At 39.3% G+C, this 25,756-nt stretch overlaps 1 protein-coding gene across 1 annotated transcript in view; it reads left to right on the forward strand.

The window, feature by feature from the left end:
* SUCLG2 (succinate-CoA ligase GDP-forming subunit beta) overlaps positions 1-25,756 on the forward strand; it is a 305,540-nt gene that overhangs the window by 139,267 nt on the left and 140,517 nt on the right. The window contains exons 3-6 of the mRNA XM_053599312.1: positions 5,921-6,020; positions 7,489-7,579; positions 16,989-17,141; positions 20,014-20,103. Of these exons, the coding sequence (XP_053455287.1) occupies positions 5,921-6,020; positions 7,489-7,579; positions 16,989-17,141; positions 20,014-20,103 (434 nt within the window). The remainder of the gene's footprint in view (positions 1-5,920; positions 6,021-7,488; positions 7,580-16,988; positions 17,142-20,013; positions 20,104-25,756) is intronic.

Consider the following 25,756-nt stretch of genomic DNA (forward strand, 5'->3'; position numbering starts at 1 on the left):
TTTGTAATTCTGTTTGGGAGCAGGGGTAAAGTAAAAGAAAAACTTAAATAGAAATTTGAGTTTCTGTAGAAATCAGATCTTTAAATAAAATGGAAACAGTTACGTTAAGTAAGTGTGAATTCACTTGGTAAATGTGGAATGAAGAGACTCAGTAGTGTTGAGTAGGATTTGGCCATTTTACTTAATTTTCGGTGCCTTGAGCAAATAATCATTGAATTAAATTACTTTGTGAAAATTTCCCTCAAGATGACAAAAACTGGCTTTACTTTGGACTGCTGACCTGCTATATTGATTTAGTACTTGAGATCTAATCAGAAAAGATGATTTTAGTGAACTCTTTTGTGGCTTGGGGTATAAACTGCAGAAGCTGTTCACAGACTGGATATTCTTTTGCTGTTTGTCCCAATATTTGGCTTCACAGTTTCCAAAGTAGTGCCTTGGCCTGCCAACTGTGTGGCATGGAGTTTCCTTGAGGGGAGGTTAAATAGTGACATATGCAATTGACAACACTTCATTGAAGATACAACTGTTTCTGTGTCTTGATGGTTAGTGACTAAAGCTGATCTAATCAAGCCTCTGTAGTGTCTGTTAACAGCGCACAATTACGTATTCTGTCTGGCTTTCACATTTTGCGGCCGGAAAGCTTGGAGAGGAAAGCATCTCTTTCTTCTGGATCGCAAGGATATGAAAAATGATGATGGGAATGGAATGTTGGTTATGTTTTTAGAATAATTTAAAGTACAATTTACAATTTGAGGAGATGGCAAAAAGTGTTCTTTATCTTCAGAAGACAAATAGGAAATATCTTCCTATATGTCACTCTTAAAAAAACAGTTTCTAAAAATAATTAAAATAATGGTAGCTATCATATTTTCACTTTAAAAAAATGTGCCAGGTGCTTTACTACTGTATTTCATTTATTCTTCACATCGTCATAGCAGTATGGATTCCTTCAATGTGAACGCATTATGGAAGGACATGCTGTTTTTACCTTTCTGAACCTCACTCTCTTCTTTCTACAAAGAAAGTATTAAGCAGGGTAGGAGATTTTTTTTTTTTTTTTTTTTTTTGTGGAGACAGAGTCTCACTTTATGGCCCTCTGTAGAGTGCTGTGGCCTCACACAGCTCACAGCAACCTCCAACTCCTGGGCTTAAGCAATTACTCTTGCCTCAGCCTCCTGAGTAGCTGGGACTACAGGCGCCCGCCACAACGCCCGGCTATTTTTTTTGGTTGCAGTTTGGCCGGGGCCGGGTTTGAACCCACCACCCTCGATATATGGGGCCGGTGCCTTACCGACTGAGCCACAGGCGCCACCCAGGGTAGGAGATTTTAACCAGGTCTGTTTAACTCCAGCATCCTTGCTTTTACTGCTGTTCTTACATACCTAAATATGCAATCAGTTCCTTTACTGATGAGTTTCTGGTAATTAGCTTGTCTTCTGTTCAGCTTCATGAGAACCAGTTTAAGACAGGGTTTGACTGATGTTAGGATGGTTCATATCTAGGGCAGAATCCATTATCAGAGAGTATCAGTTTCTAAGGAGGAACTGTTTGTTTCTGAGAGAAGGTAAGCCCCAGCAAATATAGGAGAAAGGAAAACCAATCAGCGAAGATGATGAATGAGCTTTAGTGAGGTACATCAGCTGGGCGACTGCCTGTCCCAGTGCCTTCATATGGTAAAATCCTCCAGTAGCTCACTCTTCAAAACTTTCTGTTTGAACCTTTCCCTATAAGTCACAACAATGATATCAGGGATAACTAAAATCACTAGCACTTACGGAACTCCTGCCTTCCATGGTGGGTGGCAGATCCAATAGATCCAACTTACGGAACTCTTGCCTTACATGTGGGATGGCATCTTTTTTTTTTAAAAAAAACTGTTTCTGAAGTGATCCCTTTGATTCTGTATTTTGATTCTATATAAAGTAATAGACTATCTGACTGAGGCAATAGTCTTTAATTAATCATCTATGAGTTTTCTGACTCTGGGATAAAATATTCACATGTATTGTCTCATTTAATTTTAAAAACAACCTTCATCATCCTTTCACAGTTGAGTAAACTGAGTCTCAGAGACATTAAGCAGTAAGCAGTTTGCCTAATGTCACACAGCTGGGTGAGAGATGAAGGCTGGATTGAAACCTGGGTCTGTGGATTTTAAACTTGGTGTGCTGAACCAGAAAACCGTCCTAACCTTATAGGAGAAGGTTGTCTGGTTTTGTTCTCTGATTTTAAGCAAAGATGACTCACAAACAGAGGGTGCCAGCTGTGGCTCACAGATGTGTGCTGTTTAGTTTATTAAACCTAATAGATTTGTAGGGTGCCTTTTTTTGTTTGTTTGAGAGGGGAGCTCTCCTGTTTGATAGAGGCTCTTTTATCTCCGGGCTGTTTTACACCACCTTCCTGCAAGACACATAAAGATATTTTAGTTTATAAGGTCTAAAAGGTCAAGATTAGACAGTTCTCTCTTTCCTTGAGTGTTCTGAGACAGTGATCCCCAACCTTTGGCATTAGATTCTCAAAAGGAACACACAACCTAGATCCCTTGCATGCGCAGTTTACCGTGGGGTTTGCACTCTCATGAAAATTAAATGGTGCTGCTGACATGACAGGAGGCGGAGCTCAGCAGTGATGCAGATGACAGTGAGCAGCTGGCAGTGCAGAGGAAGCCTCCCTGCCCACTGCTTACCTCCTGCTGTGTAGCCAGTTCCTAACACCACAGACTAGTACTGTCCTGAGGCCAGGGGGTTTGGGGACTGCGGTCCTGAGAAGCAAAGATTGCACAAGCACTTAGCACCCAGGATGTTTTGTTACCTTGCCAGTATTTTCATCCATTTCCTCCTCCCTTGACCAACCCTATCAATATATAGAAAAAGTACTCAGAAAACTGTGGTTTTGAAGAATACAGTTATTAAATACAACTTTAGTGCCCTGTCTTTCAACCTTTCCCCCAGTGTCTGACACGCAGTTAGCTCCTCTCGCTGACAGACTGCCTCTGCTACATGGTAGTGTCATTACACAGCAAAATTAATACCTCCATCCAGTATTTATGAGCATCTTCTGGAATACTCACAAGAGTAAGGAGATGGTTGAGTATTAGCTGATTAAACAGGTAGGAAGCATTTCAATGCGCTAGGTAAACAAGCTTTGTTTTAGGCATGTAGATATATATATATATATATTTTTTTTTTTTATTAAATCATAGCTGTGTACATTAATGCAATCATGGGGTACAATGTGCTGGTTTTATATACAATTGAAATGTTTTCATCAAACTGGTTAACATAGCCTTCATGGCATTTTCTTAGTTTATTGTGTTAAGACATTTATATTCTATACCTAGTAAATTTCACATGTACCCTTGTAAGATGCACCGTAGGTGTGGTCCTACCAAGTACTCTCCCTCCACCCATCCTCCCCCCTCCCTCCCCTCCCTCCCTCTTCCCTTTCACCCCTCTTCTTTTTTCCTTTGTTTCTTTCTTTTTTTTTTTATTTATTTTTTATTTTTTTTATTTTTTAAATCATAGCTGTGTACATTAATGCAATCATGGGGCACCATACACTGGTTTTATATACCATTTGGCATATTTTCATCACAGTGGTTAACATAGCCTTCCTGGCATTTTCTTAGTTATTGTGTTAAGACATTTATATTCTACATTTAGTAAGTTTCGCATGTACCCTTGTGAGATGCACTGTAGGTGTGGTTCCACCAATTACCCTCCCTCTACCCATCCTTTCCTCTTCCTCCCCTCCCCTCCCGTCCTTTTCCCCTTTCCCCATATTCTTAAGTTACAATTGTGTTATAGCTTTCATATGAAAGCTATAAATTAGTTTCATAGTAGGGCTGAGTACATTGGATACTTTTTCTTCCATTCTTGAGATACTTTACTAAGAAGAATATGTTCCAGCTCCATCCATGTAAACATGAAAGTCCCCCTCTTCTTGGGCTATAATTGGGTTTCATAGTAAGGCAGAGTACATTGGATACTTTTTCTTCCATTCTTTTTTTTTTTTTTAAGACAGAGCCTCAGGCTGTCGCCCTGGGTAGAGTGCTGTGGCATCATAGCTCACAGCAACCTCCAACTTCTGGCTCAAGTGATTCTCCTTACCTCTGCCTCCCAAGTAGCTGGGACTACAGGCACCTGCCACAACAGCCTGGCTATTTTTTATTGCAGCCGTCTTTGTTTGGTGGGCCTGGGCTGGATTCCAACACACCAGCTCAGGTGTATGTGGCTGGCCCCTTGGCCACTTGAGCCATAGGCACCGAGCCTTTTCTTCCATTCTTCAGTTACTTTGCTAAGAAGAATATGTTCCAGCTCCATCCATGTAAACATGTAAGAGGTAAAGTCTCCATCTTTCTTTAAGGCTGCATAATATTCTATGGTATACCTGTACCACAATTTGTTGATCCATTCATGAGTCAGTGGGCACTTGGGCTTCTTCCATAATTTAGCAATTATGAATTGGGCTGCAATAAATATTCTAGTACATATATCTTTGTTGTAATGTGATTTTTGGTCTTCTGGATATATACCTAGTAGAGGAATTGTAGGATCAAATGGCAGGTCTAATTTTAGATCCTAAGTGTTCTCCAAACATCTTTCCAAAAGGAACATTAGTTTGTATTCCCACCAGCAATGTAGAAGTATTCCCTTTTCTCCACATCCACGCCAGCATCTCTGGTCTTGGGATTTTGTGATGTAGGCTAATCTTACTGGAGTTAGATGATATCTCAGAGTAGTTTTGATTTGCATTTCTCTAATGATTAAGGATGATGAGCATTTTTTCAAGGTTTAATAACCAGAATCCACAGAAAACTCAAACGTAATTAGCAAGAAAAGAGCAAGTGATCCCATCTCAGGGTAGGCAAAGGACTTGAAGATAAACTTCTCTGAAGAAGATAGGCGCACAGCCTACAGACACATGGAAAAAAAAAGGGGGGGCATGTAGGTATTTTTTGAAGTTTTTTTTTTTTTTTTTTTTTTACATTTCAGATTAATATGAGGGTACAAGTGATTAGGTTGCATTATTGGCATTTGTTAGGTAAAGTTCAAGTTGTAGTTGAACCCTTCACCCAGAGGGCTGTGCTATATACCTTTACATTGTGCCCCTAGGTAAGAGTTTACCAATATCCCCCTTCCCCTCTCCTTGCTCTCCTCTCCCTTCTCCCCCCGGTTGAATTGAATTGTGTTTTTTTCTTGTATGGGACTGTAGTTGTTTAGTTTTCCATTCTTGTGATACTTTATTAAGAAGAATGTTCTTCATCTCCATCCAGGTAAATACAAAAGATGTAAAGTTTCCATATTTTTTATGGTTAAATAGTATTCCATGGTATATTTGTGCCATAGTTTATTAATCCATTCATGGGTTGGTGAACACTTGGGTTGATTCCACATCTTAATGATTATAAATTGAGCTGTGATAAATATTCTAGTGCAAATCTTTATGGTAAAATGATTTTTTTTTTCTTCTGGGTAGATACCTACTAATGGGATTGTGGGATCAAATGGAAGGTTTACTTTTAGCTGTTTGAAGAGTCTCCATACTTCTTTCCATACTTCAGACCAGCAATGTAAGAGTGGTCCCTTCTCTCCACATGCACGTAAGGCAGCATCTGCAGCTTAGGAACTTGACTTGGTGATGTAGGCTATTCTCCCTGGGGTCAAAGCAGTCTCTCACTCTCACAGTGCTTTTGATTTGCATTTTTCTGATGACTACAGTGATGAGCGTTTTTCCATGTGTTTTTCGGCCATTCCTCTGTCTTCTTTTTGAATTTCTTTTTTGCCTTTATTTTCAAAGTTGGTTTGAAAGAGCTTTTACCCAGTACTTGTCATTATTGTTTCCTTAATGCAAAAGAAAGAGAAAAAAAGAAAGGAATTTAAAATTAACTACCAACTCCGGATATTTCTTTTTTCAGATGCAAAAGAAATCGTTTTAAAAGCCCAGATCTTAGCTGGAGGAAGAGGAAAAGGTGTCTTCAATAGTGGTTTGAAAGGAGGTGTTCATTTAACAAAAGAGTAAGTCTGGGGATCTTTTTTTTAAGAGACAGAGTCTCACTTTGTCACCTTTGGTAGAGTGTTGTGACATCACAGCTCACAGCAACTTCCAGCTCTTGGGCTTAGGCGATTCTCTTGCCTCAGCCGCCCGAGTAGCTGGGACCACAGATGCCTGCCACAACGCCAGGCTGTTTTTTGTTGCGGGGGATTTTAACTCCTTTTCTTTGGGCCAAAAAGTTAGGAAGATCTTGCTCATGATTGAAGGGCACATAGAGAAGTGTGGTTGTATTGGGGCAGGAACAGACCATAGCAGCTAGAGGAAGCTGAAATTATAGGTAGAGGGCTCTGGTGATGAGCTTCCTTCTGCTCCCACAGAAGGATTTTTCTTCACTAATTGGTAGATCCTGAATAGTCCTTCTCTCCTAGCCAATCAATGATTCATCATAAATGTTAGAAATGATACCACTTGCAAGTAAAATGCTACTTCTGTAATGTCATTTCCCTATTCAAGAGCCTACAGCGGTTTCCCACTCTCAGTTGTACCTCCCGTCTGATAGAACAAGTCTTCCTTTGTCTGAGCCTGTTACTGGAGGAAGACGGTCTGGCTGCCCATCACTGTCAGCCAGTATGCACAGACGGGGATAATTCCACCAAACTTTATTTGCTGGAAGGCCTGGATTCTGGAGAACAGTGAGGGTAGCCTCTCCAAGACTGTTTTGTTCCTCCATTTCCAAAAAATCACAGTTTTATACGTGAAAGTTCAAAGTAAAAACCATGTCAATCTTTATCTTAAACAACAATAATCAATATAACTCATAACCCAGAACAACAGTCCAATTCAAAAGTTAATCTCCTAAATCAATCCTCCTAAACTACCCAAAATAGGCATCTTTAAGGTGGGAGCTAAATTTCTAAAACGATTAAGAGTGGGAGACAGGAGGTAAAGGTCACTTAGGACCTAACTGACCCTACCAGCTGTGTCAGGTTGGCCCTAGCCTGACTGACTCCATGTTGTTTTCCCACGTGCGCTCTCCAGCCAGTCTTTTCAACTTCACCTCCCACATTTCCCAGGTACTGAACACTTTCCTTCCTGTTCCTATCACATAGCCTGTCTTTACTTAACTTGATCCTTCTCCTCTTCCTTATCCCTCCCATTGTTCAATGCTTTCCAGATGGTCCCCTCTCAAGTCTCTCTTCAACTCATATCTAGCTCTTGTTTTCATTTCATCATTATCTCTTTACAGTGACTGAAGGTTACTTGGGGAGACGGGGTCACAAAGGTCAGCAAACATCCTTTGTTTATTCATTCCTTTCTTTTGCTCTTGGTGAGCCTCTGGCACCGTGCGAGGCACACATGAGCAGGAAGATGCCTGGGATCCTGGGGGTTGAGGAGAACCTTAGGTAATGCTCACATGAGGATACATGACTCTGCTTTAAAATAATTTTCAACAGACATTGATTTTTTTTGCTTTTTTTCTCTCTCTCCTAGTCCCAAAGTTGTGGGACAGCTGGCTAAACAGATGATTGGATATAATCTAGCCACAAAACAAACTCCAAAAGAAGGTGTGAAAGTTAACAAGGTAACGTGGATGCTTTTGGTCATTTTCTGTGTATGTGTTAAAAAAAAAGCAAACTATCTTTCAGTTTTGACAGATTCTAATGAAGCACTAATCTTTGGCAATGCGCCATTCATTTTTTAGACCTCATATAATCTGTTTAGTAAGTGGTATGTCTTTGAGGAGAAATAAAAAGGTTTTATAATAGTAATATTATTTATTATCATTAGTATTAAGTAAAAATGGCCAGGGGCAAGTGACCAAAGCAGTGGTTTCCCTTTCAGAACATAGATGCCTTCTGTTTAAAGCTGAAGGGATTTGTAGGGATGGCCCTGTCGTTAGGGAGGGACATTCTTTGATCCCACACAATTCCCTCCATTCCCCAGGCCTATTAGAATTAGCTGTTGTGGTGGTTTTTCTAAGTGTCCCTATTCCTTATTTTGAGATTACTGTCATTTGGAGCCACTTGTATTGCGGAAGGTATATTGCATTAGTGAGGTCAGTTGGGACACCCAAGTATGTATAGCACATGTACTCATGTGCACGTACACACACACCTACACACAGAAAATAAAGCCCAGAAGAAAGTGGCCTGCCTCTGTGATGAAGTCGTGAGTGGCAGAGCTGAGGCTAGAACCTAACTCTTCCCTCTGCCAGTCTGTTCACCTTTTGCGGTAACCCCTCATGTATTGAGGCACCAGAACCAGCCACCTGGTTTGCAAGACCCAGTGCAACACAAAGAGGTAGGGACCCTTGTTTCAATTTCAAGACAGCTATAGCAGAACAGGAAATCAAGAGTGGCACCCGTCTGGGCACGTAGCTCTCTGCCATTACGCACACCACAGTACCAGCCCCAGGAAACACCCTTGGTTAGAAAGCCCAGTCCTAGTAGTGAATTAGGGCCCCGTATTTTGGGGAAGCAGTTATCTGTTCCATGGACACAGCATTGCAGATTAATGGTCTCTAATGGTCTACCATTCTGGGGGAACATTAAGACAATATATTCTTTGAACTTTTCAGGGAGAGTTTTGTGGAAAATTCTTGCCATAACCTAAAAAAATCACCAGCTAGTTCTTCGTGTGTCATTAGAGGATCTATCCTAGCCCAGAAAGGGACCCTGAACTAGAGGGAGATTGGAGCACTGATGGGTCATTGGTTCCATCAGGTTGACAACACAAATCTTCCTAAATGTTAAAGGAGCAAACAAACAAAACAGGTCATGGTTATTTCCTTTTCCTGCTGCCTCAGATTGATGCAAGAACTGTTAAAAGCTCAGAATGGTTTTATTTTGTTCATTTGTTCCTGTGTGGCATAGAATACAACTTTTATTTCCCTTTTAAATATGGTTTTGAGCCTTTAACTGTGTAATTTACTCAATATTTGTCCACATAGGACATGATTAATATATTTACTTGCAGGAACTTATGTTTTATGTGGACATGTTATATTCTTGATCCTTAAGGACCGTACCTTTCTTTTTTTTTTTTTTTGTACTTTTGGCTGGGCCGGGTTTGAACCCACCATCTTTGGTATATGGGGCCAGCACCCTACTCCTCTGAGCCACAGGCGCCACTCAAAGACCGTGCATTTTTTAACTTATGGAATATTGGACATCTTTCCACATCACTATGTATGGTTTCATCTCTTCTTTTTTGATGGTGACATAATTTTCCAGTGAATGAGTATACCATGATGAGTGTTAAGTCAGTCTCCCACTGATGGACGTTAGTCGTGAATGTTTTCAACACAGTGTGGTGGTGACTATTTTGAATATTTTGATACATGGGAAAGGCTTTAGGTGTCATGATGGGTGTGTCTTTCATTTTCAGGGTAGGCAAACAGAGAGTATCCAGAGAGGGTCTCAGCAGAAAATAACAGCTTGATCCAGGTTTTCTGTTTTCTAGGATATTTGATATCTAATAAGTATTCATTGATTCTTTAGGGGTTGCAGAAGATCAGGAACTAAGCTGGTGTCAGGGATTAAAATTGTCGTTTGGTATTTACTATGGAACTTGATAGACCAAGGATAAACAAACTTTCAATGATACACAAGGGCCAGAAGGGTGAGAACTTACATAGATTTATGTATTTAGGAGGTATGTACTGGGCTTCCTTTATGTGCCAAGCATGGTGTTGGGTTCTGGGATACAGAATGAAGTTTTCAGCTAATTGTTTTTCTTTCTTTTTAATATTATGTTTAATGGTGTTCCGGCATTTAGTAGCTTATGCTTCACTTTCAAATGGGCGTAATAATAATAACCTGCAAGATAGATTAAATAAATCAATGCATGTCTGGGTGCTTAACCTAGTAAACACTTGATGCCTGTTGCTTAGTTCACTCAGGCTGCTATAGCAGAATACCATCGTCTGGGTTGCTTATGAAAGCAGACATTTATTTCTTACATTTCTGGAGGCTAGGAAGTCCAAGACCAGAGCTCCGGTAGATTCTGTGTCTGGTGAACACTTTCTTTCTGGTTCATAGAGGGCCAAGTTTTTGTTGTGTCCTCACACGGTGGAAAGGCTGAGGTTTCTCTTTTATAAGGACACAAATCCCATTCATAGATTCACCCTCAGGATCTAATCACCTTCCATAGGCCCCACCTCCAAATATTACCACTTTGGGTATTAGGTTTCAACATGTGAATTCTAAGGGGTACACAAACATTTCTGGAATGTTATAAGAATGAAGTCTTGCAGTCAGTCTGTAACTTTTGGGGATTGGCATTTTTCTTATTCAGCGTTATTTCCCAGAGATTCATTGAGGTTGCTGTTGTGTCTCAGTGGTTTGTTCCTTTTTTCTAGCACTCTGTGATATCGATGTACCACAATTTGTTTAACCATCATCCACCTAGAGACATGTGGGTTGTTTCATTTTTGGCTGTTATGAATAAAGCTACTCTAAACATTCATGAATCGGTTTTGGTGTCAGTATAAATTTACATTTTGAGAGAGAATTGTTGGGACATTATCTGATTATTTTTTAAAGAAATTGCCAAATATTTTCCAGAGTGGCCATCCCATTTTACCTTGTCATCAACAATGTATGAGTGCCTACAGTTCCCCACATCTCAGCCAGTATTTAGTGGTGCTGGTGGTGGTATTTTTAGCCATTCTGATAAATGTGTAGTGGTATTTCATTGTGGTTTTGATTTGCATTTACCTAATGACTAAAGAAGTTGAACACCTTTTCATGTGCATGTTTGCCATCTGTACATCATGTTTGATGTCTTATCTGTTCATGGATGCTATGCTCTGAATGTTCGCTACAAAATAGGTCTTGAAACTTAATCCCTATTGTGGTGGCATTAAGAGTTAAAGCCTTTTGGGAAGTGAGTAAGTAATATAGATGAATGGATAAATGCCTTAGACGAGGGCTAACGGGAACTAGTTTAGGTCTTTTTTGCCCTTTTGCCTTCTCCAGAGGAGAATGGAGCAAGAAGACCCTCACCAAACCCCAAATGCCGGTACTTTGATCTTGGGCTTCCAGACTACACATGTGAGGAAATAATTTCTTGTTCTTCGTAAATTACCCAGTCACAGATATTTTATGATAGTAACACAAACAGACAGAAACAATGCTTTTTTGGGTTCATTTCTAAATTAGATTGTTTATTTTACTCTTGACTTTTGAAAGTTAATTTTGAAAATAGTTTACTACCAGATGTATGTTTTGTAAGTATTTTTTTCATATGTAACTTGAACTTATATATTTCTTCTTAACAGGGTCTTTGCAGGGCAATAGTGTTCACTTTTGATCAAGTATAGTATATCAGTGTTTCCTTTATGGATTGTTCTTTTTGCTATAAGATTTAAGAGCTCTTTACTGAAGTGTGGATAACAAAATTTTTCTTGTTTTTCTTCCCAGATGTTTTATGGTTTTATGTTTTATACAGGGTGTCCATAAAGTTCATGTGGAATTTAAAATAGTTTAATATTTAATAGGTCTGTGGTCTATGTTGAGTAACTTTGAATAAGGTATAAGACTGAAGTCAAGGCTTTTTGGTCGAGGGAGGTGGCCATGATTGGCATTTACTTGCTCCTGCACCATTTCTTGAAAAGGCTTATCTTTCTTCCCTTGAATTGCTTTTGTACCTTTACCAAAAATCTGATGGGCACATTTGTAGAGATCTGTTTTGGAGTTCTCCATTCTCTTCCACTGATCCATGTGTCTGTTTCTCCACCAGTGCCACACAGTCTTAATTACTATAGCTATATAATAAGCTTTAAAACTGAATAAACTGAATCTTCTCACTTTCTGATTTTTTAAAAAAAAATATTTTTACCTACTTCAACAGTGTAAAATAATTTTGGTTTTGTCTATACAAATACTTGGCTGTGGGTGGTGCCTGTGGCTCAAAGGAATAGGGCACCGGTCCCATGTGATGGAGGTGGCGGGTTCAAACCCAGCCCTGGCCAAAAACTACAAAAAAAAAAAAAAACTCAGCTGAGATTTTGATAGGAATCATATTAAACCTGTGTGTCAATTTAGAGAGAATTCACATCATTGCTTTGTTATCCACAAATATGATATGTCTCTACTGTTTTTTTTTTAGCTTTACTTTGATTCATCAGCATTATATAGTTTTCAGCATATAATTTGGTATAAGTTTTGTTAAATTTACAGCTAAATAGTTTTTTTTCTTAGCAATTATAGTGGCATCGGATTGTTCATTTCAACATCCATCATATTCATTGTTAGTTTGTGTTCATTCCTTTTGAAATGTTCAGAAGACTTCTCTAGTAAATCCATGTAGGCCTGGATTTTTTCTTATAGTTTTTATAAAACTATAAAAGATCCAGGAAAAAATGAAGAAAAATTTTTTCATTAGTGCTAAGTAAAGCGTTCTTAGATATGATATCAAAAAAGTACCTACCATCTATAAAGGAAATATTGATACACTGTACTTTATCATAATTAAACACCATTGCCAGCCAAAGACCCTGTTAAGAAGAAAATACAAAAATTATATAATGGGATAAAATATTTGCAAAGCATACATCTGAGATTATTTGAGATTTGTAAGAAAGAAATTAGGACATGAGAGATTAGGAGATTTAAAAAGAAAACATGGGGCACTTTCTACCATGTGCTTCCCTAGTCTCATGCTCTGTAACTGGTCTGCCTTATTCTCTATAGCTTTCAGAGTCATCTTAAGTTTTGCATATAAGTAATGTTGATGGTTTTTATTTGTATTCAGCATGAGGAATGGGGAAAAATATGCCCTGTGCTTATTTAGAGTTTCTGTAATCTGAGGACTTGTGCAAAGAAATGATTTAAAAAATTAAGAGTATGCTTTTAATAGTATTTCTTCATGGTCCAGTTACAAATAGCTTATATCCTAACATTCAATTACAAACCATGATTTGAGTGGCATGATCATTCTCTTTAAAAGATAGATTTAGTGGTCAATTAGGGTAAAGAAAGTTAAAGAGCTTTCTGTACTGTAGGACTTCACAAAAAGGATGTGTAAGTAATATTCTTTGTGTAATTCACAGATACAGCTCTTTTGAAATGTATCTAGGGAAGCTTCTCATGGGATGAGTGTTTGTGGAATCCATTTAGATCTTTCTATAACAATTCCTGAAATACTCTGACATTTGGGTTCATATGGATGGTATGGTGACATCAAAATCTCTTCTTTGTTGCACTAAATGTCTTATCATTTTCCCAAAGACATGTTCTTAAAGAGTGGTACATTATTCCTAACAAACAAGAACCGTTTGAAATGGCAGTTAGGGTTTACAAATAGAAGTATGATGGAATGCAGAGCACATCTGTCAACATTTTAGATTAAGAATAGGACTCTGGAATGACACTTATTCTAATAAGTTATAATGTGTTGGTTCTAAGAATAACTGTTGAAAGTCATTAAATATCATTCATCAGACTAACTCTATTAGAAAGTGAATAATAATGCCAGAAGACCTGAAAGCACAAACAAAAAACATTCCTCATTTTTTTGTGTGTGTGTGTTTGTATGTGTGACAGTCTCACGCTGTTGCCCAGGCTAGAGTGCCATGGTGTCAGCCTAGCTCACAGCAACCTCAAACTCTTGGGTTCAAGTGATCTTTCTGCCTCAGCCTCCCTGAGTAGCAGGGATTACAGGTGTGCACCAGGACTGTCAGCTAATTTTTCTATTTTCACTAGAGATGGGATCTCGCTCCTGCTCATGCTGGTCTCGAACTCCTGAACTCAAACTATCCTCCAACTTCGGATTTTCAGGGTGTTTAGGATTACAGGCATGAGCCACTACATGCAGCTTTTGTTTTGTGTATTCTGTTTTCCTACCAATTTTTTTTTTTTTTTTTTTTTGAGATAGAGTTTCACTCTGGCACCCTGAGTAGAATGCTGTGATGTCATAGCTCACAGCAACCTCAAACTCTTGGACTCGAGTGATCTTCTTATCCCAGCCTCCCAAATATCTGGGACTACAATACCCAGCTAAGTTTTTGTTTTTTTGTAGAGATGGGGTTTTGTTCTTGCTCAGGCTGGTCCTGAACTCCTGAGCTCAGGCAATCCACCTACCACAGCCTCCCAGGCTGCTTGAGATTACAGGTGTGCACCATTATGCCTGGCTCTTGTTTTGTATTTCTGCCTATCAAATGTATTAAAACAGCTCTTTCTCCTAGCAAAACTTTTAGGAGAATTGATTATCTTAATTTGTTAATGTATGTATTTTTTTTTTTTACCATAATCACCAATTTTAATGAGTCTCTTAAATAGGTTTTCACTTTGATAACGTCACATAACTTAGACACATTTTTTAAATAAAACATTGAATTACATCAATTTCCCATCAACCCACCAAAGTCATTCAACAATGATTATATTGGCCATTTCCATTGATTGGCAGGAGCCTCTTCCACTAATGGCTCCCATGGCTTCCACTGCATCATTTTTCTTGCCAGACTTAGTTTATGTTCAGCCTGAAGAATTATCTCTTCTATTTGGCCACCCTGAAGTTGGTCTTCTAATTTTTTAACATCTAGTTCTGCTTTAACCATAGCCAGCTTCTCATTTGTAATCTGTTCTGTATACTTTCTATACGCTGCAGTTTTAGGGATTTGCTCAAGAACATCAAGAATCTTTGTATACAATATCCTTAACCTTGCTAATGACCTTTTTCAGAAATCAAATAATTCACTAAATCAATATTTCTCAAATTGAAGTTCTAGGCACTGCATATTCTTTTTCCCCAATTTTTCTTACTCAAATGTCTCGTGTGGAGTCTCACATATGGCCAATCCCACAAGGCCAGTAGTCTTCTTCAGCACACCCGCCATGACAGCCTGTTAATGTATGTATTAATGTCAATGCCTATAAAGGTAAAGTTCATATTATTTTAATATTTTATACTCTTCAAGTTATTATATTTGATAAAGAAAGAATAGGGCTAAATTTCTTGCTTCAAATATTCTCCCACTCCTCAAATCAGGTATTCTGAGAGAGTTGGCTGTGTTGCAGGCAAGCTGAAGGCTGAGGGGAGAATTAGGCATTGGCTGATGGTTTGACCTTTGTTGACCTACATTGTTAGAGCAACCAACTTGAATCAGAATGTTTGTATGATAATTCTAATATTGTGTTCTAAGACTTGTTTTTCATATACTTATAAGCTTCCATTTATGATAAAGAAATCAATATGAAAACCGTTACAAGATTTTTCAAGATAGGGTCATGCTCTGTTGCCTGGGACAGACTGCAGTGGCATCATCAGAGTTCACAGCAACCTCAAATGGCTGTGTTCAAGTGATCCTTCTGCCTCAGCCTCCTGAGCAGCTGAGACTATAGGCAACATACCACCATATTTGGCTAATTTTTGTATTTTTTTGTGGAGATGGAGTCTCTCTTTGTTGCCCAGGCTGGTCTCAAACCCCTGACCTCAAGTGATCCTTTCACCTCAGCCTCCCAAAATGTTGGAAAGATATTTTATTTTTAACTAGTGATAATTTGATAAATATGTGAAAAGAAGGAATTCTGTATTCATTACATTATAGGTTTTTAGAACATAATGTATTTATGTTATTTCATATAACCTAAGATACAGTGTTTTTCAATCATCTGAGTAGCTAAAATCTATTTAATTCTTAACTTTTTTTAAAGAAACCCATTACTCACCAACTTTTAAGAAAAGAAATGTAAGTGCTTTTATTATTTTCACATCTATTACTGATTATTCATGGGAGTGTTCTTGTTTTCTTTTAAAAATAATCTAAGACATCATTCACTGTTCTTGTTAGGCGTGTAAGTTGGTTCAACCTCTCTCTCAAAAGCAATTTGACAGTAATTCTCAACATTTTGAATATTCAGAATCTGATACTTAGTCGTTTTACTTCTAAGTTCTTTATCTACAGCAATACCAAAACAAATAAGCAAAATTACTAAAGTAGCATTTTGGAAGAACTGAAGTCCAGTTAAATGTCTGTCAGTAGGAAAATGATTAAGTAACATTTATATATTAAGTACTATTGTAGTCACAGTGAAGAGAGAGGGGACTGTAGATGTCTAAGTTTTAATGTTGAGGTTAAGAAAAAAAGAAAGGTATTCTAGTCTGTGTAATATTCTTCCATGGGTAGGATGATTCCATGGGTAGGGTAATGCCAGCAAACATATCGAGAAGGGACTAGAAAATTGGTAATGGTTTTTCCTGATGGGGTTGCTACCTGCAGTTAAAGTTGTACGGGGATGAAATCCTTCCATCCTGCTTGACCCTCAGTTGTGGTCCTAGCTAGTGACCACACCCTCCCAGAGGACAGGATAACTTTCTATAATTATCACAGGGTTTCAAGGTGGGCTCGTAACCATCCTGACTGCTAAGACCCAAGGGGTAAGTATGTGGTGGTGGGTGTGGAGCAGGTGGCTGCTTTCACTTTTCTTATTTATATACTTTTGGTAGTATTTGCCTATTATTTTTTGAAAAAGCAAGTAGTATGTCAATTAAAAGTAAGTATAAAATGAAATAAAGTACAGTGATTCAAGAGACAGATGTATATAAATATTAAATACATGAAGCATCAGACATACCGTAAAGGAATCCTTCTCTGGCAATCAAATTTGATTTCCCACCAGTGAAATGTGGGAAAAGTCAGTATAGTAATATATATGTGCTGTTAAGTAAAATAACAGCTGCTTCCCTGGAGTTTTTCTTAAGCAACAGAGTTTCCCAAGGAAGAGAAAAAGAAGATTAAAGTGGGAACGTTCCTTGAGGCAAACCAAATACCTGTCACTGGAACAAGTTAACAAGATCAGTTAAGGAGGTGAAAGCGGGCATTGTGCACCATGAGAGCAGAGCTCTCAACTCTCTGGAAACTTAACTGGCTGGGTTTCAAAAGCTTGAAAATGAAGCTGTTTGATTTGTATAGGAAGTTTGTATAGATTTCCAAGTGGAAGTCATCTCGATGCTGAATTAATTTGACTTTCCCACTAATGTGGTAGGTGATGGTTGCTGAAGCCTTGGACATTTCCAGAGAAACCTACCTGGCGATTCTGATGGACCGGTCCTGCAATGGCCCTGTGCTGGTGGGCAGCCCCCAGGGGGGAGTTGACATTGAAGAGGTGGCTGCTTCGAATCCAGAACTTATTTTTAAGGTATATTTAAATTCTTGGCCACCCTGGATTAATTGATTATTATTATAGAAGCTGTTAAATATTTAATGTGGAGTCTAAGGCTGGGAGCAATAAATCTGTCTCAGTGACTTAAGGTATGAAGATACTAAGTCATTTTTCTTATTGGGTATCCAGTTGAAAGTTGGATACAACCAAGGTATTCAATATTGGAGGGCTTTATTCTTTGCCTTTTCTCTTTCTTTCCTCTTGCCTTCGCCAGCCTTTTCTTCTTCTGTTTTTTCTTTCCATCCAACCTTCCCCAGGAATTAACCAATGTGAGAGGACTGTGACATTTTTATTTACCCTGAGTTAACTCTGCCCCATTTAACATTATGTGTGAACCAGGCATTCTCTCCTAGGATATTAGATGTGCAATAGAGATTGCCTTGAAGTCTCTCAATACTACTGATGTAAGGTGTGGTAAATCCTCTGTAAGGTGACCACCCAAGGACTGTAACAAGCTGGTCAACATACAGAGGTAGTGAACGTAAGGAATGTCCATTGAGTACTGTGGCACATGCCTGGTCTGTGAAAATTAGGTCAATTTAAGGAGGTGGTCAACTATGGAGGCTGTACTATACTGTCTTTCTAAGGTTCAGATGCTGTCAGTTTGTTTCAGGCCTTAAAATCATGTCCTTTTTATTGATAATGAAGATTATTTTCAAGTAAAAGAGATCTGAGGTCAAATTTCATTAGTTAGCAAGTTTGTCAGAGTCTCTAACTTATTTTTTAAATCAGTAAAACAAAAATGGGATGATTTCTCCCCCGTGAAACTGTGAGGATTAAATGTGATGATGTATATATAAAGTGCTTCTTACCCTACCTCAGCCTTCAGGACAAAGATACAAGGTTCTGAGAACTATAATTCTAGTGTTATTTGTTTTTGTTCTTTTTGAGACAGAATCTCACTCTGTCACTGTGGGGTTGAGTGCTGTGGCTTCATTGTAGCCCATAGTAACCTCAAATTCTTTTTTTTTTTTTTTTTGTAGAGACAGAGTCTCACTGTACCACCCTCGGGTAGAGTGCCGTGGCGTCACACGGCTCACAGCAACCTCTAATTCTTGGGCTTACGCGATTCTGTTACCTCAGCCTCCCAAGCAGCTGGGACTACAGGCGCCCACCACAACGCCCGGCTATTTTTTGTTGCAGTTTGGGCGGGGCTGGGTTTGAACCCGCCACCCTCGGCATATGGGGCCGGCGCCCTACTCACTGAGCCACAGGCGCCGCCCGTAACCTCAAATTCTTGAGCTTAAGTGATCCTCCTGCCTCAGCCTCCTGAGTAGCTGGGACTACAGGCACTTGCTGCAAAGCCCTGCTGGTTTTTCTATTTTTAGTGGAGACAGGTCTCACTCTCATTCAGGCTGGTCTCAAACTCCTGAGCTCAATCAATCTACCTCTGTCAGCCTCCTAGAGTGGAAGGATTACAGGTGGGCATCACCATGCCTGGCATATAATTCAGTTTTTAAACTAGATTCTTAGTATCAAAATCACATGCAAAATTTCTAACGGGAGCATTCATTATTTCTTTTAGAACATGATCTTGTTTCTCTTGAAAAGGGGAGATTTTATTTCCTAAATCTCTTTGTCTAGATAATGTGTAGTAAGCGTTCACTTAACTTCTTTTGACAGGTTCTTGAAACTGTGACTTGAATCGAGACCATCTATCACAAAACCAGTTTACCTCAGGCTAATTGATATAAACAAGAATTAAGATCCTATGGCATATTTATGGTCACAAAAGCATCACTCAACTTCTAATTAAAGACCAAAACATTTCTGATATTACACATTGAAATAAATGTGAGCTATACATAAATTTCAGAAACATGTGTAATAATAAGTAAGTTGATAATTTATCCAGTTATTTTAACTCAGGTTCTCAGGTATTTGGAGCCTATTCTGGCAGCTCAGGGAACAAGGTAGGTACCATCCTGAAGGTATCATGCCATCTCAGGGCACACTCACACACGCATACCCACCCTCACTCACACAGGGACCAAGTAGATCTGCCAGTTTACCTAACGGGAAAGGCTCTGGGGTCTGGGTGAAAACCAAAGTGTCCAGAGAAAACCTACGCAGATGTAGAGACAATGTGTAAACTCCAGGCAGACATGCGCCCCAGCCAGGAATTGGGTTTCGTTCTAACAAAATAACATTGAACAAAACAATATTATTTGAGGACCTGCTCTGTTGGATTTAAAATATTTTCACCAAAGTTACATAGTTAACTGTTAATACCTTGGAAGTGAAATTGAGGCTTTATACACGTACTTACCACTAATACCTAGCCAATTTCAAAATTAACATTATTTAAAATAAGCCATTTTATTTAACAAGGAAATGTGTGTTCATGATGTACATGAACAGTGTTCAGTGTCTTTGAGAGAATGGCATTTTGTAGAGCTGTAGTATCGTAAGTAATTACCACCACCATAGAGTGTTTAAATCTTAAGGTAATATTTAACCTATGCATGACAAGCTCTAAACTTAATAGCAATGTTAGGCAGGAAAACCTTACTGTGGAAGCCTTCCAAAAGATGTCATAAACATTAACTGACTAAATATTCGTCATTGCCATCTGTATAGTAATTAAAAGTGAAAACTGGCATCAGATTGTCTTGTCGGCATGCTACCTTGAAGAATTATATAGTTTATGGAAGGGCTGTTTCATAGATGGTCTGCTAATTAAAACATACCCTCTAGGCGTTTGCCGTAGCCCCTCTCAGAGCTCTCTGGAAGGGTGCCACACTTTAATTACTCTTTCACAAATAAATACTAAGCATTTTCTTTTGAAGTTGTAAATGTTCTCACTTCTCTGTCTGAATTTTTTTTTCATTTGATTCATTTTTACTAGGAGCAAATTGACATTTTTGAAGGGATAAAGGACAGCCAGGCACAACGGATGGCCGAAAATCTAGGCTTCCTCGGGCCTTTGAAAAACCAGGTACATGATCGGGTTGGGAGGCAGCCTGTCTGTCTTATTCCACAAAACATATGGGAACTTGCTTAATTGCCTGTAATGTTTGTGATTATCAAGAAACAGGATTATTTATTGTTTTGAAAATTTTTTCCTCCAGTTGTTTACCATGAAGAAAAGTATTTTCCTGTTGTTCCAAAAGAGGATATTTATGACATTTGTATTTATGTGTTTATTTCTGTGTGTGTGAGCATATGCATGTTGCGTGCAGGTACACTTCACAGCGTACGGTGCTCTCTTTATGTTTTTCTGTAGCATTGCTGCTACTGCTACCTGGCAGGTGTCTGATTGAGCCCATCCGAATCTCACTATCATGTCTGTAAAATAGGGATGATGTCCCTGCTTGCCGGAGAGGCTTATTCTGGGAATTGAATACAATAATGTGGAAAGTGCTTATTTCAGTGCTCCCTAGAGGTCAATTGTCATCGTTATTAATAATACACATTACTTAACTAATTGCTCTTCTTTCATAGCTAATAGGTATTGGAGGTGAATATTGATGTCATGAAGGTGATCTTTCATGGAGAACACCTTAAAATATGCCAATTTAGTAACGATATATCTGGGCTTCAAAGACACAAAAATTGTCCTCAGAGCTGTTGAGCATCAGCGGCCTGCTCTGCCTCTGGTCCAGTTCACTGCATATGTCTAGGCCGCCTTCCTTGTCCCACAGCTACATCAGAAGAATTTACTGACTACTTCTCTTCTCCTCCATTACTGAGGCTACTGTTTTCCTCCTCTATTACTACATCCTTAGATTGCATGCATGAATGTCCGTGCATGTGAGCATGTGCGTTCCTGGCCTGGGGCTGCACAGTAGTTACAGAGCAAATCCTTTGATGTAGTCGGGCAGCCCTGTTCCCATTAGGTTTTGTACTCTTTTCTTTCTGTCTTTGTTTTTTGAGCGACTCTATCTCTAGAAGTTTGATTGTGACAGCAGGGAAGTTAAAGAAGGGTAAAGCAGAATAAAACTTTAAAAAATATACATGTTTAAATGAAGGGAGGACAGTACTTATTTGCAAATGGGAGTAAAGGCTCCCTTGGAAAGCAAAGATTCAAGATGGGAGGAGGGGCCAGGATCATCTGGGACTAAACGTCAGGATGAGATAGAAAGGGCCGCAATTCAGTAAACAGTTTGGGGAACTAACTGTCATTTCTGAAGCTGGAAGAGAGATGCCAGGGGAGTGATTTGTTGAAAGGAAGATACTGGGATATTCCTGGATATGTGGCTGGTTTCACCTCCTGAGAATGAGGCTACACTAGCCATTCGTGTGACATTTATAAGGGGTGGTGGTCACCAAGAGCCCTGTGCAGTTTCTGTGTTTTAGCAACACTGTCCTACAGTCAGCTCCAGAGGGTGCTCCGTGACCTTGTATACCTCCTCATGTCCTATGTATGTCTGTATTTCTCTTCTTTATTTGAAGGCCCCTTGCACCACAGGCAGAGCCTTTGCCCAGCCCATCTTGCCTACTGCGTGTGGCCAGCAGCCCCCAAAGTGCATGAGCTGTATGTTAGTTGCTCAAGTGAATAAGTTTCATGAATAAGCAAAACAACTCATGTGGATTGTCCATTTTGAAGAGTTTCCTAGGAAGTCACCAATAGGGGTTTTATGTGACAGGAGAATAAATCTAAAGTGGGCAAAATCTGCTGATTACATGCTTTGAAAGCTCAGGAGGTGAACACAATGGAGAATTCTAGAGAAGGAGTAATACTGTTATGAACATAATAAGACACTCCCCCACCACTACATATGATAAGAGTAAATGAAGAGTTATTTATATCTCTTAAATGGCTTAATCGTGTTTTCCCAGTGCCGGCAACACTCAAGGTTTTAAACAAGTTACTTATGGAAGGAAGGTGAGCATGTAAGGACTTGGGGTGCTGAAGTAGTTCTAATGTCAGTGCATTTTTAACTTACTTAATTGAGGAAAGGAAGGAAATTGTTTAATTTATTATTTATTTTTTCTTTTTTCATTGCCAACTTTGTGAAAGGCTTTAAATCTTCATTTGCTAGCTTCTGGGAGGGAGCACTAGTTGGGTGCTGCTCACTCTGCTGGGCCCTGCGGAAAAGAGGCAATGAAAAATAGCCCTCATCAGCGGCATCATTGCATCTGAGGAAACACTGGGTGAAATCATCCCCTTGGGGACACCCGGGCCTGTGGCCCCCACTGTGAATGGGGCTGCCACTGCAGCTGAAGCTTGGGCCCCTGCACAAGCTAGTGGGGCTGGCCAGGGCCAGGCTGCCTCTGGGTCACTGAGTGCTGCCACCTGGGCTGCAGGCCAGCAACCTGACTTATCACGCAGGTGGTGCCTGGTCCTCCAAGTCGAGCATTTGGTGGCACCAAGGCTCCAGTGCTGGCCCTCAGCTACAACCTCGGATGCAGAGTGTGGCATCAATATGATGATAAAATATCCAGCAATTAGAAGGTGGATGGAAGTTTGCTTAGCCTGCATAGTTGCTTAGTTGAAGAATTGGCACCAACCACTGAACTGGAAAAAGGACTCTGGAATGAAGTTTACTTTGGAAACTCAGCCAAGTTCTTTGCCCTAAAAATGGTATCTATGATACGGAACAAACATGTTATAAGTTTTTTCCCAGGAATGGTGGAACTCTTTGCAGCCCTGAGATAACTACAGAGACTTACACCAGCTGTTTATCCAGAAAAGACAAGATAAGTGATACGCCACTGCAGATTGTGTCCATGGACCCACTGAGCTAACCCTAGCTCATTATAGTACTAAAATCCCTGCCCAGGGAGGGACTTAACCCACCATTTTTTATTCATGGGATGTATGTAGTACCATGATTTTTAACTGCTTAAATGCCCTATACTCCACCCCAAACGTGTAATGATGTTCGCTCCCCTTATACGTTATTCATTTTACCCCCATAAAAACCCCTAACCCTGTTGGCCAGAGACATGGATTTGAGGCAGTCTGTGCCTCCTCCCGCCCAGCTGATGTGTCTTCTGAAATAAATCAGCTATTCCTTGAATAAATAAATAAATAAATAAATAAATAAATAAATAAATAAGGAAAAAAATTGTGTTTGTTCTCCAACGGCTCACCGACCAGTAGAAGTCAGCCTACCAGCCAGCAGAATACAGCAAGGGGGCGAGAGGGGTATGCAAAGGAGAGAGCTATGATCTCAGCTGTAGACAAGCTAGATTTTACTCATGGACAGCGGAAGGGATATAAGGCTTGGGAGCCTGGGGAGAGCACTGGAGTTGTAGGTTTGGGACTCTCTGCTTTATCATCCTTGCTTAAGCTGTGGGGATCTGTGAAATGCTCTAGAGAGCCAGTGTACAGTCAGTAGTGGAGGCAAATGAGAAGGGAAAACATTTAAACAGTCATTCATCATAGAGAGTTGGTATCTCAGAAGTTCATAAGGAATTGGTATTCAATGTGACCTTGAAAGTTACCTAATTTTCATCTAGGATGTGATCCAGGTATTTGGAGGCACTGCATTTATGGATGAATAACATATAAATGATTACCTTATAAAATTATGAACAGATTTCCTGTGACTCATGACTGTTGTCTCGAAAATGTGATTTATTAATATTAGACATGACAAAAGGCAAAGATGATATTTTTACCTTACAAAAAAACTACCAAGTATGTGTTTCTGACTAAAATCTATTTGAGCAAGAATTTGTTGAAAAAAACTAAAGGTATGGGAAAACTGAATACAGTTGTTCCCCCTTATCCACAGGGGTGATGTTTCAAGACCCCCAATGGACGCCTCAAATCTCAGATAGTACTGAACCCTGTATATATTCTGTTTTTTTTTTTTCTGTACATACATACCTATAATAGTTTAATTTATAAATTAGGCACAGGAAGAGATTAACAACAATAACTAACAGTAAAACGGAACAGTAGCAACATACTGTAGTAAAAGTTGGTGAATGTGCTGTCTTTCTCTCAGAACATTTTATTGTACCACACCTGTCCTCCTGTGGTGGTATGAAATGACACATTCCTATCATGTGGACATGGTGGGGTAGCATTAGGCTACTGTAGACCCTCTGATGATACTTCTGAAGGAGGATCATCACCCTCAGGTCATCCTGGATCACTAACCCATGGCACTGTCAGTGGTTGGATGTCAAGAGCAGCAATATTGATGGCTGGGGATTCTTGATAATTGAAGGCTTATTGCTGAACCCTTTTGGAAGAACATTGTAATCAGAAGTTGTCTCTTTCTTTTATAGCTCATCAGAGTGTTGCTGTAGGGGTTGTAATCCTTCAGTGATTATATAGATGATTTTGTTTTATTTTACTTTTAGGATCTCACTCTGTCACCCAGCCTGGAGTTCAATGATGTTATCCTAACTCACTGTAACCCTGAACTCTTGGGCTCAAGCAATCCTCCTGCCTCAGACTATCAGCTAGCTGTGATTACAGACAAATGCCACTGTGCCTGGCTCATTTTGCTTTTTTTTTTTTTTTTTTTTTTTTTTTTTGGTAGACAGAGCCTTGCTATGTTTACCAAGCTGGTCTCAAATTCCTGGCTTTAAGCAGTGCTCCCACCTTAGCTTCCCAAAGTGCTAGGATAATAGACATGAGCCTGGCTGTATATGAGTGACTTTAATGCTATGTCCATCTGAGGATCATATTCCATAATTTTGTCCTTTCTGTTTAAAATTTTTGGACCACAGTTGACCATGGGTAACTGAAAACAAAGAAAGCAAAGCTCAGGGTAAGGAGGATTACCAAATGACTGACATATAAGTTTCTCGAGTATATCTTAATGATCATCTATTCCATTAATTTCTGAAAACATAGGTGCCGTGAATTGTCAACATGAGCCTCTAGGACTTAGGCTGATGAAAAGATCTGATGACCAGGTTAGAACAAGATCACAGTTTCTATGTCTGGCTAGATTTGAGAACTATGTGTGAGTATTGATATTTTCCAGAATGCAAGAAAAGTATTTTAAAATTTTTAACCTATTGGCTGGGCATGGTGGCTCATGCCATAATCCTAACACTCTGGGAGGCTGAGGTAGGTGGATCACTTGAGCTCATGGGTTTGAGACCAGCCTGAGCAAGAGTGAGACTCTGTCTCTACTAAAAAATGAAAAACTGAGGCAAGAGGATCATTTGATGCCAGGCGTTTGGGGTTGCTGTGAACTATGATGCCGTGGTACTCTACCAGGGGCAACAAAGTGAGACATTGTCTAAAAAACAAAAAACAACAACAACAACAAAAAAAACTTTTTTAACCTATTGAAATATTTTTAAAGGTACTTATAGACATGTCAAGTTTTTTTCTATATATCTCTGATTTTAGGAATTTTAATTTTTTAATTGCATAAAAATCAACTCTAAAATAACTGGTGATAAAGGAAAGAAAAAGTTTTCATGTGAAATGGTTATGAACTGAGAAAGTAGATGGCAGTAGCAACTGATTTACAAGTTGACCAGGAGCACGTCCTATTTGACCTGTGTTTATTTTTTAACGTTAGAGCCCATTTAGAAAGCTGGGCAGCTGATCTCAACTGCCATAGGCCCTGTCATTCTCTGTGATTATACCTTGGCACTGGCAAATGTTATTGTCTAGTCCTTATAGCCTTTTGGTCTATAGCCTCTCCTTGTAAGAATAAACATCTTAC

This window comes from Nycticebus coucang, chromosome 8 (genome assembly GCF_027406575.1).
Source record: "Nycticebus coucang isolate mNycCou1 chromosome 8, mNycCou1.pri, whole genome shotgun sequence".
Lineage (NCBI taxonomy): Eukaryota > Metazoa > Chordata > Mammalia > Primates > Lorisidae > Nycticebus > Nycticebus coucang.